The 16,075-nt window shown below is 35.6% G+C and overlaps 1 protein-coding gene across 1 annotated transcript; it reads right to left on the reverse strand.

Moving 5' to 3' along the window:
- Positions 1–27: 27 nt before the first annotated feature.
- On the reverse strand, positions 28–13,939 carry LOC121218263 (protein TIC236, chloroplastic). Its single transcript, XM_041095186.1, has 19 exons — positions 13,782–13,939; positions 12,549–12,611; positions 12,006–12,236; positions 11,823–11,906; positions 11,224–11,381; positions 10,579–11,104; positions 7,462–7,632; positions 7,301–7,360; positions 6,657–6,779; positions 5,966–6,241; positions 5,622–5,687; positions 5,376–5,507; positions 3,857–4,684; positions 3,485–3,765; positions 2,967–3,223; positions 1,938–2,176; positions 1,625–1,816; positions 760–1,032; positions 28–474 (listed from the first exon to the last, which is right to left on the reverse strand). Exons 1-19 carry the CDS (start codon positions 13,788–13,790, stop codon positions 328–330), a joined length of 4,116 nt encoding a protein of 1,371 aa, XP_040951120.1. The 5' UTR covers positions 13,791–13,939; the 3' UTR covers positions 28–327.
- Positions 13,940–16,075: the final 2,136 nt, after the last annotated feature.

Genomic DNA, 16,075 nt, shown 5'->3' on the forward strand with positions numbered 1-16,075 from the left:
ATCACTCCTTACATTTGATACGCGTAGTTGAAAAGGCTAAAGATTGAGCAATACTATATTTACTCTTGAAACTATCATTTTGTTGAATTTTACATCTGTACAAAGATGAAGGTGATTCAAATATAAACAAGCTCTTCATTTTGAGCAAAGAATGAAATACGTAATTAAACCTACCTTTGCATTTTCAAAAACTACTACCCCTTCCCTAGACCTCTCTTACCCTTCGTTTTACTTGAAGGATAAGCATCACTGTGGCACTTTTACCTGTGCAAAGCCCTGAAAATGGCAGGTAGCAGGTTTGCCCTAAAACAAACAACTGATAGCAGATTAGTCTTGCGAGGTAGCAGAATACTCGAAAAGAAGACGTTTGGAAGGTGCAGATTGTAGTAGAACTCGCAGACGACTTGTAAGCTTGTAAATCAAGGTCCATTGCATAGCCATCTCTGATTCTTTCAGCTGCCTAACTATAGAGGCCTAAGAGAGAGGGATAAAAGCACCAGGTAAGAACAAAGTTCAACATTGATCTTCAAGTAAGAACAAAGTTCAACATTGACTGAAGATCGTATAGAAGCTTATTGAGCCACGTTCAGATGATTAGTGCATAATCAAAGCACCCAACAAAAACTGTACAATTTTGGTTTTTCTTTTCCCTACTTTGGTATTCTATATATTAATTCATTTGCGTGAAGGAAGAGCTGCTTACACGAAGCGAAATATTGATCAGAGCAAAAAAAAAGAATGGATAGAATTTAGATTTACCTGCAAACGTTTCCCAAGCTGGACTTCAACTTCTGTTCCAAAGGATATATTACTGGCTAAAGATTTGAGAGGATCAGCCGTGGGATCAACAGATAGCAAACTAGGGATTTGTGGGGCATACACTAGCCTCCACCTGGCCTGACCAAACTCTCCCTTCCCTTCGATTCTTGGCATTAGCGTTTCAAGTGTTGCAGTCGCAAGCTTTTTAAATGCAAGTTGGCCATCACCTTCCAATATAGACTCAGCCAATTGACTCTCAAACACTCTAGCAGCCTGTACAAGATGGCAAAATTCAAAACAACCCACTATAGTCCATGAGATCTGAATTTGGCAACTACCTAATATTCACATATCCTTGTTAAACTTATAAATGCCTTGCCTCATTGGATGCCTTGTTAGATAAACAGAAAACCAGAACAAAATATCACATGTGGCATGGAGATCGGCTACATGCATTGAATATGAATGAAGGTACACAAAACAAACTAGTAGATAGGTTCAACTTTGCCATTACATCTCAAGCAAATTTCCACGATATAGGAAAGAATGATGTTTGACAACTTTATCCTTACACGGTCAATTTAGAAAGAAAGAAACCAGAAAACCTCATCATTGTTTACGAATAATAAATCATTTAATAACACCATAGGATGCAACCCTAGTACAAGAGGTTATAATCTACTTTCCTAGGTTCAAAGTTTCTAAGGGAACCTTGAATTGTATCATTCTACCTTTGGCACATAGCTAAAAGGAAGTGGGACAAACGCTTACAGCTCATGTAAGACAGAATAGATCATTTCAGGGGGACCCAGTGGGAACAGAAAAATGATGCATCATCAAACATATTTTATTAATTAGTAGTTACCTCAGTGGGTGAGAGAACATCCTGCTCCACAGAACGTGTTGAGGTCACCACCAACTTGTCCTGCCAATTGCTGGCTCGACTTTGAATCCTGAATTGCCATTCTGATCCAACCAAAGCCAAGTCCAGCATTGGATCTAAACCATACTCCGGTTCAAATTTTGCTATATTGAGATGTTCCCGCTTAAGCCTTACCTGATTTGGAGAAGTCGATCTCAGCATATTAAATGCAATAAAAGAAAAGTCCACCAGAAACAAATTTGAGCACAAGGAAAGAAGCTTAAACAAGAGTGACATAGAAATAGATAGGACTCACTTGAGTTGCAACAAGATTCACATCACCATTCTCAAATGTTAAAGTGCCCTTCGGTTTTATCCACTTTGGATGAGCCAAGCCATTCAATTCGAGTTCCCCACTAACAGCAAAGTTAAGAATCAAAGGATAAACTATCCTTAATTCTGGTCCTAAAACAAGTTTCAAATCACTAAGGCGTACATCAACACTTGGTTTAATGTTCACTAGCTCCATCTCCTTCTCAACTCCAGCTGACTTAACTGAAAAAAGAAATAATAATTACTTCACATGGATGATCAGAAACAAATAATAAAGACAAATTAATTATACAATAGACAGGATTCTGCATGTTCATAGAACTGATGGTAAATCTGTATTCTTCATTTCAGGAGATTGACAATAGTTATTATTCTTTTTAATAAGAAGCTTCATCCTGTCAGTATCACCTAATTTGTGCAGAAAATAAGAACAAAATCTAAATATAAGTTTAAGTTAAATAACATTTAAAAATAGCAAACCAAAGGTTTAGACATCAATAGACCAGGCATATCCATATCCATAATTTTCTTAAACAAAATTTAACCTGATGCCATAAATTCTTAAATTACCAATAGATTTTTCACTTTTTTTTCCTTCTTCCACTTCTTGTTGCATCAAAGTAGCTTATTACTTGTATTTGTAACCCATGAGAGGCTTCAAAGTATTGAAACACAAGAAGAAAATCCTCTATCAGAGGTTTTGCCCTTGAACCTCTTCAAGTTATCTAAGAGCCTACCTGAAGGAAAAGTCCTCCAATTTTCTTTTCTAATTGAGAGACTTGTTTGTGTTTAACTAGATTGATAAATCCACAAGTAATGGGTATTGAATAGCGCATAAAATTGTTTCCTAGGAGTCTTATTCAGTTATTGAAAAAGAAATATTTTCTACTGAAATTTTCAAAATTCTAAAACCATATAAAAGAGTAGTCTTGATTTCTATTGCTGTATTCGGTGACTGCTAGAAAAAAAGAAAAAGGCATCAGAATTGAAAACATTGAATGGCATATACTACCAGAGGGTTGTGGGAGTTTGGTCCTTGAAGAAGCAGGTTCAGAACCGAAAAACCGTGAGACATATCTAGAAGCAACTGCTTTGTTGACACCGCTACCCAGAAGCCTAGACTGATTTGATGCCAGCCTATTCAAAGGTGCAGCTCCACTACCCTTATCATGCGGTAAATATGCCTCTCCATGGCTCAACTTAATATTGCCTGAGATGGTTGGCTGCAGTATGGAACCAGTTATCTGCAACTGGGTGTCAACCTGGCCACTAATTTCAGCAAGATTTCAGTTTTCCACAAGCAACATGTGAAAGAAATCAATACAAATAGACAGCTAACAGGAAGCAAGAGGGCGGGAGGAAGGAGATCTGTTCTGTATATGGATCTAAAGGGAGAGTAGGGGCAAATGCCAGATGGCAGCTGGGGGGCAGATTACTGCAACTACTCCCTTTCATCAATACTCACAATAAACACAAGAACCAGCATTTAGGAACAAAGTCATTATATTATGCATCATAAATCATGTTCACCTCAGAATGTTCTTTGCCTGTACTTCGAGAACTTCACATTTCATGTCAATTTTATCACCCAGGGATGCTTCACTTGTTCTAAGGGGCAAATTCCCTTTTAGAAACAGCTTCCCTCTTCTGCTTACCCTGCTTTCCAATAAAGCTATGCATAATTTATTTGATTTCACATGTACAGTGCCACCAATGTTTGTAAGTGGTTGTCTGAGTACAGGTGAGGATATAGATGCCCTATGGAATGATGCAGATCCATCAAGCACAGGTTGTTCAACAGTGCCTCTAACCTGTTTTAAAAGACGAGAAAACAATTGAAAGTTACTACTAAATTACACTTGGTCAAATGTTATGCAAATTCTTTACCTTTAGTTAACCCACCTGAAGCATGACATCAGCATTGCCACTAAGCCAGTTTGCATAAGGAGATAATGCTGTCAACAACATCATGCCCCCATCCTTTATATCAGCATCGATTCTAACTTCTCCTACATCTAAGATGTTCCAGTTTAAACCTTTAAGACTTTCAGCTAACTGAGCATCCCAACCTTCTTCTGTTCTCTCTCGGAAGGTTTTCTTCTCACTAGTTTTATCAGTTGACTCCTTACTCCTTTCTTTCACCCAGCCAGGGACAAAAGTTGCCTCGCTTCGTTCTGTTTCTATTTCTATTTCTTCCTCAGAGATGCTATTTTGGACAAAAGTAACAGGAACACTTCCCTGTACGTGTACATGGCCATTTTGGATTATTGGTTCAAATTTGGCATTGAACAGAAAGCGGCTGCTTGAGGTCAGGGAAGCAACAACTTCAGCACGCCCAAGATCAATGCCCCCAATGGTACCATCCAAGAGCCTTACTTGTACATCACATTCTGGTTTTGCAAGACTTCCTCTGAGGTCTCCTTCTGTGTATAATATACCCTTAATCGGGGCCAGCAATTGTCGCAAAGAATGAACAGCTTCAGTGGCAGATGATTCAATAATCTGCACTATGGTAGGAACTAGACTAACAGGAAAATTTAGAACAGCAAAATGAAGATTGGTTTTTGGCCCCAACAAAGTTCCATCAGCATGGATTGTTGCATCATCCTTTTGGATAAAAATTTTCTCAAGACGCAAACCATCGTCGTTACTGAATGCACCCACTGCCACTACACGTTGAGTGTTATAACTTCCCCACTCCCATTCCTCCCCATGCAAGTCAAATTCTGCCTGAAAAATATTTACAAGAACCAATAATGTCAAGAGGAAATATACTGCATGGAAACAAGTTCCAAAAAGTTGCTGCAAATGATAAATGGCAATCATTTCTTCCAAAAAATGCAAATTAAACAAAAAATTTAAGATTCCTTATATGAAATTTGGGTTCAAAAAAGTGAGAGAAAGAGAAGGTCCCCCATAGGAGCCTTGTGCTTGAGATCATAATTCACAAAAAATGGATATAATTTTGTGCTTGAGATTGACAGCCTGCATGTTGATTTAGGAGTTTTTGCACAACCTTAACAAATACACCAGCAATATTCATATTTTATAATTCCTAAGATATAGTTATAAACAGGCTGTAAATCCAAATTTTTGTGAATGATGATGGACAAATATAAACTTGGCTTTTCCCATTTGAAGGACTATAGATGTGTTAAGTATCCAACCTAAAACCACATGGTAATAGGTGGACGGGCCCAACTTTAAATAAGACCACAGAAGACCAAATACTTATCCCACTTAACAATATGCATCAAAGATCCAGTTTCATTAAGCTTCACAAGAAGAAATCCTGACCTCATTATTTCACACAACAATTTTTGCACGCCAATCACATGATTATATGCTGACCTTACCAGTAGCTATAATATTTCATATTTGAAAAACAAAAATTTCAGAAACTTATTCATGTTATGCACACCATAGTATCTCCGTTGCCTCCCCCACTTGCATCAAGAGAACCATGCCAGCAGCCCTTAAGTTCAGCTAAACCTGGGAGACTTATGTCTTCAAGAACAACTTCATTTGATGCAGTATAATGACCCCGTATTACCTAAAAATTCAAAGAGCTGTCAAAAGTGTAGAAAAGTACAAGAACTGAATTTTGGTGTGTTCTACATGCGGTTCATGTCATTGAAGTTACTAGAATCAGGTATTGACCAAGTACCTCAAGCAAATGCTGAAGACTCTCAGTATATACTCCCACCGACTGCAAACTTTGAATGAAAAGATCCTGCACACAGTATCAAGAAACATGAAGATTTTTAAATGGAAGGAATACATAATCAGGAGAGATCTCCAAATGCAAATAAGAAACAACTATAGAGAATTCTAAATATGTTTAAAACCATTTGTACTCTTATTTTTCATTTAGAAGAAATTGGTTAGGATGAAGTGGGCACAGTTCATAAGAATAAAATCTCTGTTATGCAACTACCAAAATGCTTCCTGCAATCTGAGCTGCCTTGAGAAAATTGAAAAAATCCATTAATAAATAAAACCCAAAACAACCTTTGATCTAGAACGGACAGCAGGATCTATACTTCGAGACAAGAGTCTAGCAAGTGGAAGCATCTCAGCAACCTCAGCTCTGGGAACTTCAAGTCTCATTCTCCACCTTCCCATAGAAGATATGACACTACCAAGATGTCCTGTCATTGCTCTTTTAAACAAACCATCCATTCCCATTTCAGAAAAGTTTCTATCCCGGCTGCCAGGCAATACATATTCACCTTGAAGCTCATACCGGCTACTAATTTGCTCTAAAACAGTTTTCTCAAGTGTAATCTACAAAAGTTCATGTCAGCGAGTAACATCAGTATCATAGTTTGCAGTGTCTATATGTTGCAATGCAGGAAATTAAGAATGGTGTCCTTAAAGATTTGTAAAATCTTTAGCATGTGATAATAGAAATCAATGTTGCAAAAAAGAAAATTCCAAATCACAAGATCAGTAAGATAAACAACCAACTTTATTTTATACTGAACTGGATATATAATATAATCACCTAAGAACCACTACTAGTAAAAAAGACAACTTAAAATTGAACTTGGTTGAAAGAATTTCAAACCTATTCAAAAACAAAAATAATACACACACACATATATATATATGTAAGTCACAGAAATTTCATGTGAGATGACCCGATAAAATAACCAGAAAAAATCGACATATCAAAGGAATAGAAGCTTCAAATACTAACAACATCACCGCTCCATCTAGCAGCCACATCTAGGGCTTCACCAAGCACACCGCTAAATTTAGGCCGAAGAACTGATAGAACACCATGACCTCTTCTTTTCTGGAAATTAAGCTGGATTTCAGCCTGAAAGTCGAAAAAGAATGATTAACTAACTATTTCCAGTTCAAATTACCACTAGCAACTGATATATTAAATGATTAGTCAATAGTCATCATCAAACTAGAAAAAGCTCCCATCTAACTTCACTTGGAACAAAATGTTTGAGATGGAGATCAGCAACAGCGTAAAACATCAATACAAGCACCACAAAAGATGGTAGAAATTTCTTTAGATTCTAGAAATTTTAGAACGTATAATGTACAGAAAACACCCCCCTGGCCCCCTCCCTTTTTTCCTCTTCTCTATTCTCAAATATTGAAAGAGGAAAGAGAAGAACAGAAAAGGAGATATATTACTACCTTCAAGCTTAAAAATGCTATTATTATCCAAATAGAATTTACTTTTGGATTCTTTCTAGCCAAATTAACAAACTGAGTGTATTCACTTTTGCTCTCTCCCTAAAGAAAATTCCTATCATTTCAATTCAGCTGTAATCTCTAGTATTAGCTTTCTTTGCTGACAAGAAGACCCACATAAAAGCTTACCCGCTGTATTGTTCCACGAAGTGAAGCAAGCTCCAATTCATCAAGTGGCAAGTGGCGTATCTGCAACAACAGACGCATGGCAAGAACGTTTCAAGTTCATTTGACCTTTAGCACTTACTGATTCTAACTTTACAAACTAAACTGGAAAGATCTTAATATACCTCAAAAGTAGCAGAATGAAGTGGGCGTAAACAAATATTAGCTTTCAGTTGCCCCTTCTGAAGAGAAAAGGAGAATAGTTTTCCATTTTGCAAGTTCTCCTCAGAGCCAGATTGTAAAGGCTGCACAACCTCAATTGCAAGACTTTCATCTGGCCTGCCTATGGCATCTAACTGCACAACCAGGGTGAATAAAAATTTTGTTGTAAATAAGTGAGAAAGAATTGGCAATATATGTGTACACAATAAGAATAAACTATGGACCTCCACCACAGATACTCTATTTGACAATGAAATACTTGACATCCTGAAAGGAAATGTTTACTTGTATTTTACTCAGCCCAACATAAACAGACCTAAGGTCATTTTTTGGGTAGAAAGGAGGCCAAAGGCCAATGGGATGCTAGGAAAGGATAATTGGCAAGAACTAGGGATCAAAACTCAGCTTTGCGAGAATCCACCTGCAGGTGGGTGACTGGGCTAAGTCCCTATTTCTAATAAAGGCTCTTGATGATAAAGACATAAATTACTAACTGGCATATACACTTTTGTGATGCATTCTTATCTTTTCAAAACTTAGAATTCAAAATTATACACTGTAAGACCAATAAAGATCACAATATAGTACACAAACACGAGATAGAGGTTTTCGTATCAAATAGATACACTAAGATCTCATCATCTCAACAGAAACGGGTATTTAATTAGTTGGCATATACTGATAACAAGGACAAGCTCCAATAATAGTAAATAAAAAAGGCAGAATGAATGAAACAGCAAAATAACAAAAATATAGTTTTATTAAGTTAGCCACAAGTATTGAGAATGACTACATCCGTAGTCAATTAAACTTGCATTGAAAAGTTATTCATCACATAATTTTTTTACCTCATCACATTATCTAATTTTGATGAAATTCGTGTTATTTCCCTTTTATAAACCGGGTAGCAGCCATCTTATTCATAGCATTGAAATACATGTTATTTCCCATTTCATTGGTTATATATGCTTCAAATATCCACAAAAAAGCTAACTAAATCCAATTTTCTATTTAAGAATTAAAAAGGTAAAGACCTATAGAAATATAGTTGCTAAAATACTCCCTTCGTAAAATGGAGTCAGGAAAAAACTTTAAATAGGAAAGAAACATTCTATGGGCCAAATGCCTACAAAATACATTTTTATTCTATGTTAGTCAGAAAAACTTCCAACACAACTCTTGCATGCATAATGTAACTAGGAAGGATGCATTTGTTTCTAGACTAACCACATAAATTCTCAAATTGCCATGTAATTATCACATTAGAACAAGGAGGCAACCATTTCAAAGTTGTTTTCTTTTTTTTCTTCTTTCTTCAGTTTAAGTCTAAAAGATTTCCCAGTTCAGAACTGAATGACAAATTACAAGAAAAGGCTAGCAAACTTCATCACCATCTTAAGATAACACTCATTGATGCATGATAAATCATTACCCAGTCAATAGTAGACACCTGGAAGCTACAAAAACAACTGTAAAAGAGAAGTAATGGGCAAATTTCATATATCCTACTTTGCTATGATATATATTTTTCTGAAACATTTTCAAGACTGGCACCTCTTGAATGCAACATTTTAAAAGGTTAAACTGAGGAAGCAACCATTCCAAACTTGCTTGAAGTTGAATTTGAAAACTTAAATTTGGATTTGAATATCAATAGAAATGGTTTCGACAATCAAATTTTAGATTTCAAATTTATGGATCTAAAGTTCTTTGTCAGGATGAATATAAACTTTCAAATTCAAGTTCATGATTTGGATTTGGATCTAAATGCAACTTTTGGCTTTGTATTTAATTAGTAGCATGTTAAACTCAACAATTAATAATTAAAATATGACAATTAATAATATGTTCAACTCAGTCAATAATAAAGTACAATGAAAAGCGAAAAATAACATTAACACAACATGAATAGGTCAACATGTCGAAATTGACATAAACAAATTATTAAAATTTTATATAAATATGTATTGCCTAAATAACAATCACAAAAAAATGCAAACACAGTGACACGTGACATGATACCCGAATATTTTCAATTAGACTTTGATATTTTCTAGTATAATATAATTATATGATACCAATATAAGAAAATAATTAAACATGGCACAATAAAAAGTTGAACACAACCCAAATGCATAAACGAGTCAAAAACTATATAAAACAAATTAATTACAAACGTAAATTTATATAAGTACATAATATCTTGAATTCAATTATAACATTAAAAAATAATATGATGGCAACACATATAAACTAAATAACTGAACTGAGAGATAATTTATATTATTATATAATTGTGTTTTTCATAACCAAGAAAGGTTGATTATCATCACGTAGAGCTAAAGAAGATAAGGAAATGTGGTAGACTTCGTAAATACTTAGTTTCAAAAGGAATTTCAAATTCTAGATTCAAACTATCTAAAATTAATGTTGAATTTACCAAATCCAAATTCAATTGTTTTTATTTAATATCCAAACAAAAAGACTGGATTCGTAACTCCAAATCCTTTCTTACTCAAACTCAAGTTTCTAAACAGGCCATTAATCTCAGTTTTAAGTCTAAAACTTCTGCTAGAAGAATTATTAAGAAAGGTTAGCAAACTTCTTCACCATCTGATCAGATTACAATTAGTGTTGTAGAGAGGTCATATCACCAGTCAACAATAGACACCTGGAAGCGACAAAAACAACTTAAACCTTCCACGCTTTGTCGTATAGGCTATAAGGGTTAAAGGCAATGCCAGACCATCACTCTATTTAGGTCCTTATCCTAAGCATCCTCAGTAAAAGCAACATCCTTTCACAGTTTGAACCCATGACTTCTTTTTCCTTTCCCTCCTCTTGACTCAATGAAAGAACAAAAAAATTTCAAGCCTCTATATTATATTGCCTATATTGCAGTTAAGTAATTACTGCAGCCACATTAATAGAGCATGCTAAAGTTTCATCTCGCCTCTTAGCAGTATCTCATAGACCTCTCATGTACACAAAACTTTTAGCATTCTAAGATGCCCTAAATTTTAATGCAAGAAAAGCTTTAATAGGTATCTTGCTTAGTGGAGAAAGTTTGTACACAATACCTTGACAGAGTCTTGAGAGATGCTCAACTGCCCAACCAACTGAGGTGCCAGCATTAACTGATTTAGTCTGAGACCTGAGACCGACAAGTCACCAACAAGACTCTTTTTGCTTATTTTATCCATCATTTTCTCAGATTCCCCCTCAGCCTCAGGACCAACAGCTTCGTCGCTTATAATAGAAGGCTTCAGAACCTTTCCGTGAAATTTTATTTTTCCTGTTGCTTTCAAATGAGTAGGCCTTGGAGAATCAAAAGTATATGAGGAGACCAGGTTGAAAAACTCAAAACCACGCATACGTAAGTCCAACTCCACTCCTTCAACAGTAAATGGCACGGTGATATTCTCACTGCACTCCTTTTTGTTTAGCCAGAATTCCTCAGGGTATGAAGTTTGAACTTTTGTAAACAAATCAAAAGCAGCAGATGAAGAATTAACAGTGATACAATCAGGTGCAATCATTATATCTCCCCGAGCATCACTAAATGATCCTTCAGCTTTTGGTGCAGTCCACTTGATATCAAACCTCCTATGTTCAAAGGAATGTCGATTAACCAACTTAAAGTGTAAGCAGCACCAAAGTAGAAACAAGCAGAAATTTGAGAAATAAAACCAAGTGGTCCTCATCCAAGAAGATCTTCAGCTTACGGTTTCAAAAGTGATCCAGAAAGTTTTGTCTCTCCACTTAAATCTCCTAATTTGAGTGGCATAAGATGAAGATAACCTGGTATATATCGTTGCATAATCTTGTCAAAGGACAAATTTCCTGAGAAATTTACATCCATTGCTGTGTCATCTTCCTCACCCTGTGGCATGCCAGTACCATACATCAGAATGGCAGAAGAAATAACTTTTGCATTTACAATGAATCGTGGGACAAAGAAACATATGATTTACTGTATTTCCACTTCACCAACTAGTTTACCGAGGACAAAAGATAAGAAAGAAAAGAAAAAAAAGCCAACCACCCAGCATGAAATAAATCACAAACAATTGTGCACAAGTAAATAATATCAATATAGAAGAAGCAACCTTGTTAGTCCAGAAAATAACAGATCAATGTATAAAAATAGTCAACCAAGCTCTGCAATTCCAATATCATAGCCAACAAGCAGATCAAGAAAGAAGGAATGAAGCAGATGGTCAACATGACAATAGAAAAAAGTGATAGAATAAGATGATACTCCAAGGACATTAAGTCTTCTGTCAGACAAGCTAATTAAGCAGGAAATGGGGTACTAGCATACCTCAGGACAAACCCAAGCATTTCCTGCTCCTCGAATTTCCCCACCATCCACAAGACTAGCTCTAATTCCATACAAGTCAGCAACCTATCACATATGACACATTTTCAAAGAGCTTGCCACAGCACTTATGTTCAAAAAAAAGTTCATCTTAATACACATGATTTTCTATTGAAAACAACGTACACAGTTGTCTGTGTTAAAGGTAAAATTAGCAGACAGATATGAAAACGGAACACGGTCAAATGCTGCCACTGCACCAGCCTCCTTATTTTTCAACATTGCTTCAGATGCAGAGGACAAAGGGACATCAGAAACAGAGTAAGATATCTTTCTAGACACCATTCCACTCCCCACAAAGATAGGGGCATCCAGTGGACCTTGACAGTTGAACACCGCAGTCACAAAACCAGCCAACTGCAATCAAGATAGAAAGCAGATATGAAAGAAATTAAGAGGTGATGTAACAATACTAAATTCCTCAAGAAGTGGAAAGATACAAAGATGAACCTAGAGTGTATTAAAATATCCTGCACTAATTAATGCTGATTGAAGTGGAAAATGACAATGTCATCCTGCACTGATCACATAATAATAACAGTAGAGGCATCACTTCATGAGAGCAGAGAAGTCCTAAGAAATAAAAATATGTCATCCTAAACAATTAACCATGGTAGCAGACATTGAGATGGTAACACTGAGGATGATAAAAATACATGATATGCGTACCGGAAACAACAAAGGCTTCATTTTGAAGGTTTTCATCAGGGCATTTACTTCCACACATGGAACCTGGAAATGAGTAACGGTGACACAATTAGAAAATTGGGGGAAAATAAAACACTGCATGTGCCAGATAAAAGGATCACAGCAATGCTGCCACTTCAAGCTCAAAGAGAATGCATAAGATTACAAGCCATGACTTCTTTTATTTCTTCACAGTAAGTTCAGACGTGAATATCGTGAAATGCATGTTATAAATACATGCATTTAAATTTAAGCAATAATCAAACACTTCCATCAGTGGACACAGAGTTACAGACTCCTTAAAATGCAAAATATACGGGCAAGTTGCTACTATGACAGCAACTTTGAAGTGATCACCGAAGTTACAGCTCATCTTCAAATATGCATCTAACTTCACACATTCCTTTTGAAACCTAGCACTAAAACAGATTGAAGCTGGTGGTTATAATATAAGAGATAGCAACCTTCTTATCAACCAAAGAAAACAATGAAAATTTTGAAGAATAATCTTCAATATGATTACAACTAAGAGAAAATGAAAGAAGAAAGAAACACAACATGAGAGAAATTTTCTTTTTTTCTTTTTGGAAACATGAAGATCATGTTAAACATGAACACAAAATCGATTGGCAATAGACAAAATAGTCCAACCTGAATATAACACTACAGCAATCCCAAAACGTAACAGATATGTGATGGCACTGCTCAAAACTCCCAACAGCATGTAGGCACAATATTAACAACTAAAACAAATAGAACAAGCCTACTTCTGACAACAAGGAGTAAAAATTCTGTAAGTCACAAATAATAAATTGACAATAAACATCTTGAGCTCTCATACTAATTTAGGCATCCAAAATGAAGCAAATTGAGGAAGTGGGAAGCCTAACCTACATAAAAGGACTTAACAAACCTCAAACTTGACCAATGCGAAAAATACTACCAAAGAAATCATGTATTCAACTGCTCAAGCTACAAAGAAAAGAACTTAATCGACCATCGAACTATCAATAGGATTATCCCTCTTTCAATTGCATGAAAAACCTCCAATAGTCCTATTGAATAACTTTAAAATCCAGATTTACTTTAGCACCTATAGCAGCATCACTTTTATTCTGAATTCTGAAAAAAGAGTTCTTCCGGTATAATAACACAGTTTGATTCAGAAACCATGTCATCAAGCAAAGCCAGGCCAGATTGTGCTCAAGTAAATACCTGACACATTAGATGGAATTCTCCTTCCTCAGGGTGGATGCCAAAATCTCCAGAAGCTTCTAAAGGAACATCACCAAACCAGCCACGTGTATTATGAAGGAATATTCTCTGACCCCGGAAACATAAACTTGCTGAAATATCCTGCAAAGAAAAAAAATGGATAGATCAATAACTTCAGAGAGCATATAAGATTAGGTCCTTAACCTAATGCTCAAGTTTAACTGATTTAAATGTATCAATGCAAGTGCAAAGCATTCATGAACATAAAATAATCAAATGAAAAGGCAGAGAAGGAGTAAACCTTAGACTACTTTTTCCGGTCTCCTATGTCAAGAAAGAAGAGAATATTACCAAAACTAAAAGTGGACATGCAAGATTAGTGTGATGTTCACAGACAACATCAATATATACAACTTGCAAAAGAAAACCTTAATCTAAAAAAATCAAGTATATGAATACTATTAAGTTTCATGCAGAGCCATAAAATTTTCCTTTCTAAGCAATCATCTCTCGCTTTTGCTGTTTTTATTAACAGACATCAAGCCAAGGTTTACTTGATATTCATCCAGTCAATGTTCTTCCTTCAGCTGGATCAATTTTTAGGTGCAAAGTTCAAGTTCATTTTTTTGCTAAAACCATCTTTCTCAAATGTTTAGATCTCAATCGCTGCAGAGAAAACATAACCTAATGACAACAGGAAAAGAGAAACAGCAAACGTTCAAGAAAATGATATCCTCATGGCACCACCCAGACCAGAAAAGTAATTTCAAATTGATGCAATAACAAAGGCAAAGACATCTGTAAGAACATTTGCAATTCCCATATTAAACATCAAGACCCAAGCCAAATGGAGTTTAGTCTTGCAATAGAATGATTCTAAAATTTGAGAAAAATAGTAATGCATCTGAAAAGAAGGATTGGGCAATCTAAGCTAAATTGAGCAATTTTTGCCAACAATTGTGGAAAGAAAAAAGGAAAATAAATAATGATGTAGCATAGAGCAGCAAAGTTATGATGAATTTACTAATAGCAGTACATTGCATCAAAATGGGGCAACTCTATAGAAAAAATAAAAATGACTCTGAGGAAATTATTTCCCAACAACTGCACCGCTTCAGCTTTTGAAAATCTACAAAGAGGAATACAAACAGCTTCTTTTCTTAGCCACTCTTCAATTATATAATGCAAACATGAATCTTACAAATCTATTCATATAGGCTGATTGAATACAATTCCCATGAAGATAAATTAGTTCATGTCATATCTTAAAAGACTGGAATGTACCATTAGCACCTATAAAATAACTAAAGCATTCAAGACTACTGGAACATAACAACAAAAAACAGGGAAAAGAAAGAAGAGTACCATGCATCATTTGCAGATAGAGTGATAAACTGTATAAACAGAGACAATCATTAACCATGCAACAAACTACATAGAAAATGACTTTCAGACCTAGACCTGCTACAGAGAGAATAATGTTTTTTTCGTGCTCATTTCAATTGATGTGCTGGCCATAAATTACTAAAAGTCTTCATACATCATATCGGCATTAAGTACACAGTCATTGGTAAATGAAACCAGGGCAACAGATATGCAAAATGAGCTTCACACCTGTACATGCTACCAGCAAAAAAAATAACCGTTTTGGAGTACTTGCTACAACTATATATTGCTGATTCTGATGGAGCGCTACAAGAAATATCTCGAAGGATATAGAGCAGGGAAATGGTATAGAGAAAAAAACAAGGACATACAGAAACCATGATGAGCATCGTATATCTGGAAGGCCAACCCTGTCACATCAAGCTGTCCATGAAGATTAGGAATGTCTCCCTGCATGCCACAGTGAACTGCCATAAACAAGTTGACCGGTATATAGATCAATCTTCATCACTTAGACGTAAGTAGAATTCGGTTCTTGCAGAATATAGTCCTTCCAATAACAAATTGACAAGGATATAGATATAACCAATCAGTACTCTAGTTGAGTATATATTCCTTTCCTTCTATAAGAAAACAGTCAAATTGGTAGAATCTTCTACTATTAAGGGGAAAAATAAAGCTGTAAGGCTAAAACAAGTCATCATTGCCATTTGATTGTTTCTAGGTGACAATTCATGAAAAATGTCTCAATGGCAGGGGGATGAAACAAATCATATCTAGTGTACTTCATAATATCAACCATTCTACAAACTAATGCTGGTATTCGAACTGGGTGAAAGTATGAGAGTGCAAATACAAGCACGTTTCTGACATGTATATGGCTATTTTTAAGTTATTCAGTATTTGGA

Source organism: Gossypium hirsutum, chromosome D06 (genome assembly GCF_007990345.1).
Source record: "Gossypium hirsutum isolate 1008001.06 chromosome D06, Gossypium_hirsutum_v2.1, whole genome shotgun sequence".
Taxonomy (NCBI): domain Eukaryota; kingdom Viridiplantae; phylum Streptophyta; class Magnoliopsida; order Malvales; family Malvaceae; genus Gossypium; species Gossypium hirsutum.

Coding starts and splice junctions, on each gene's coding strand:
- LOC121218263 (XM_041095186.1), bottom strand. Junction 11,105..11,223: donor TCTGGATCACTTTTGAAACC/GTAAGCTGAAGA, acceptor CTTTGAACATAG/GAGGTTTGATATCAAGTGGA. Junction 3,224..3,484: donor CAGGCAAAGAACATTCTGAG/GTGAACATGATT, acceptor TGCTGAAATTAG/TGGCCAGGTTGACACCCAGT.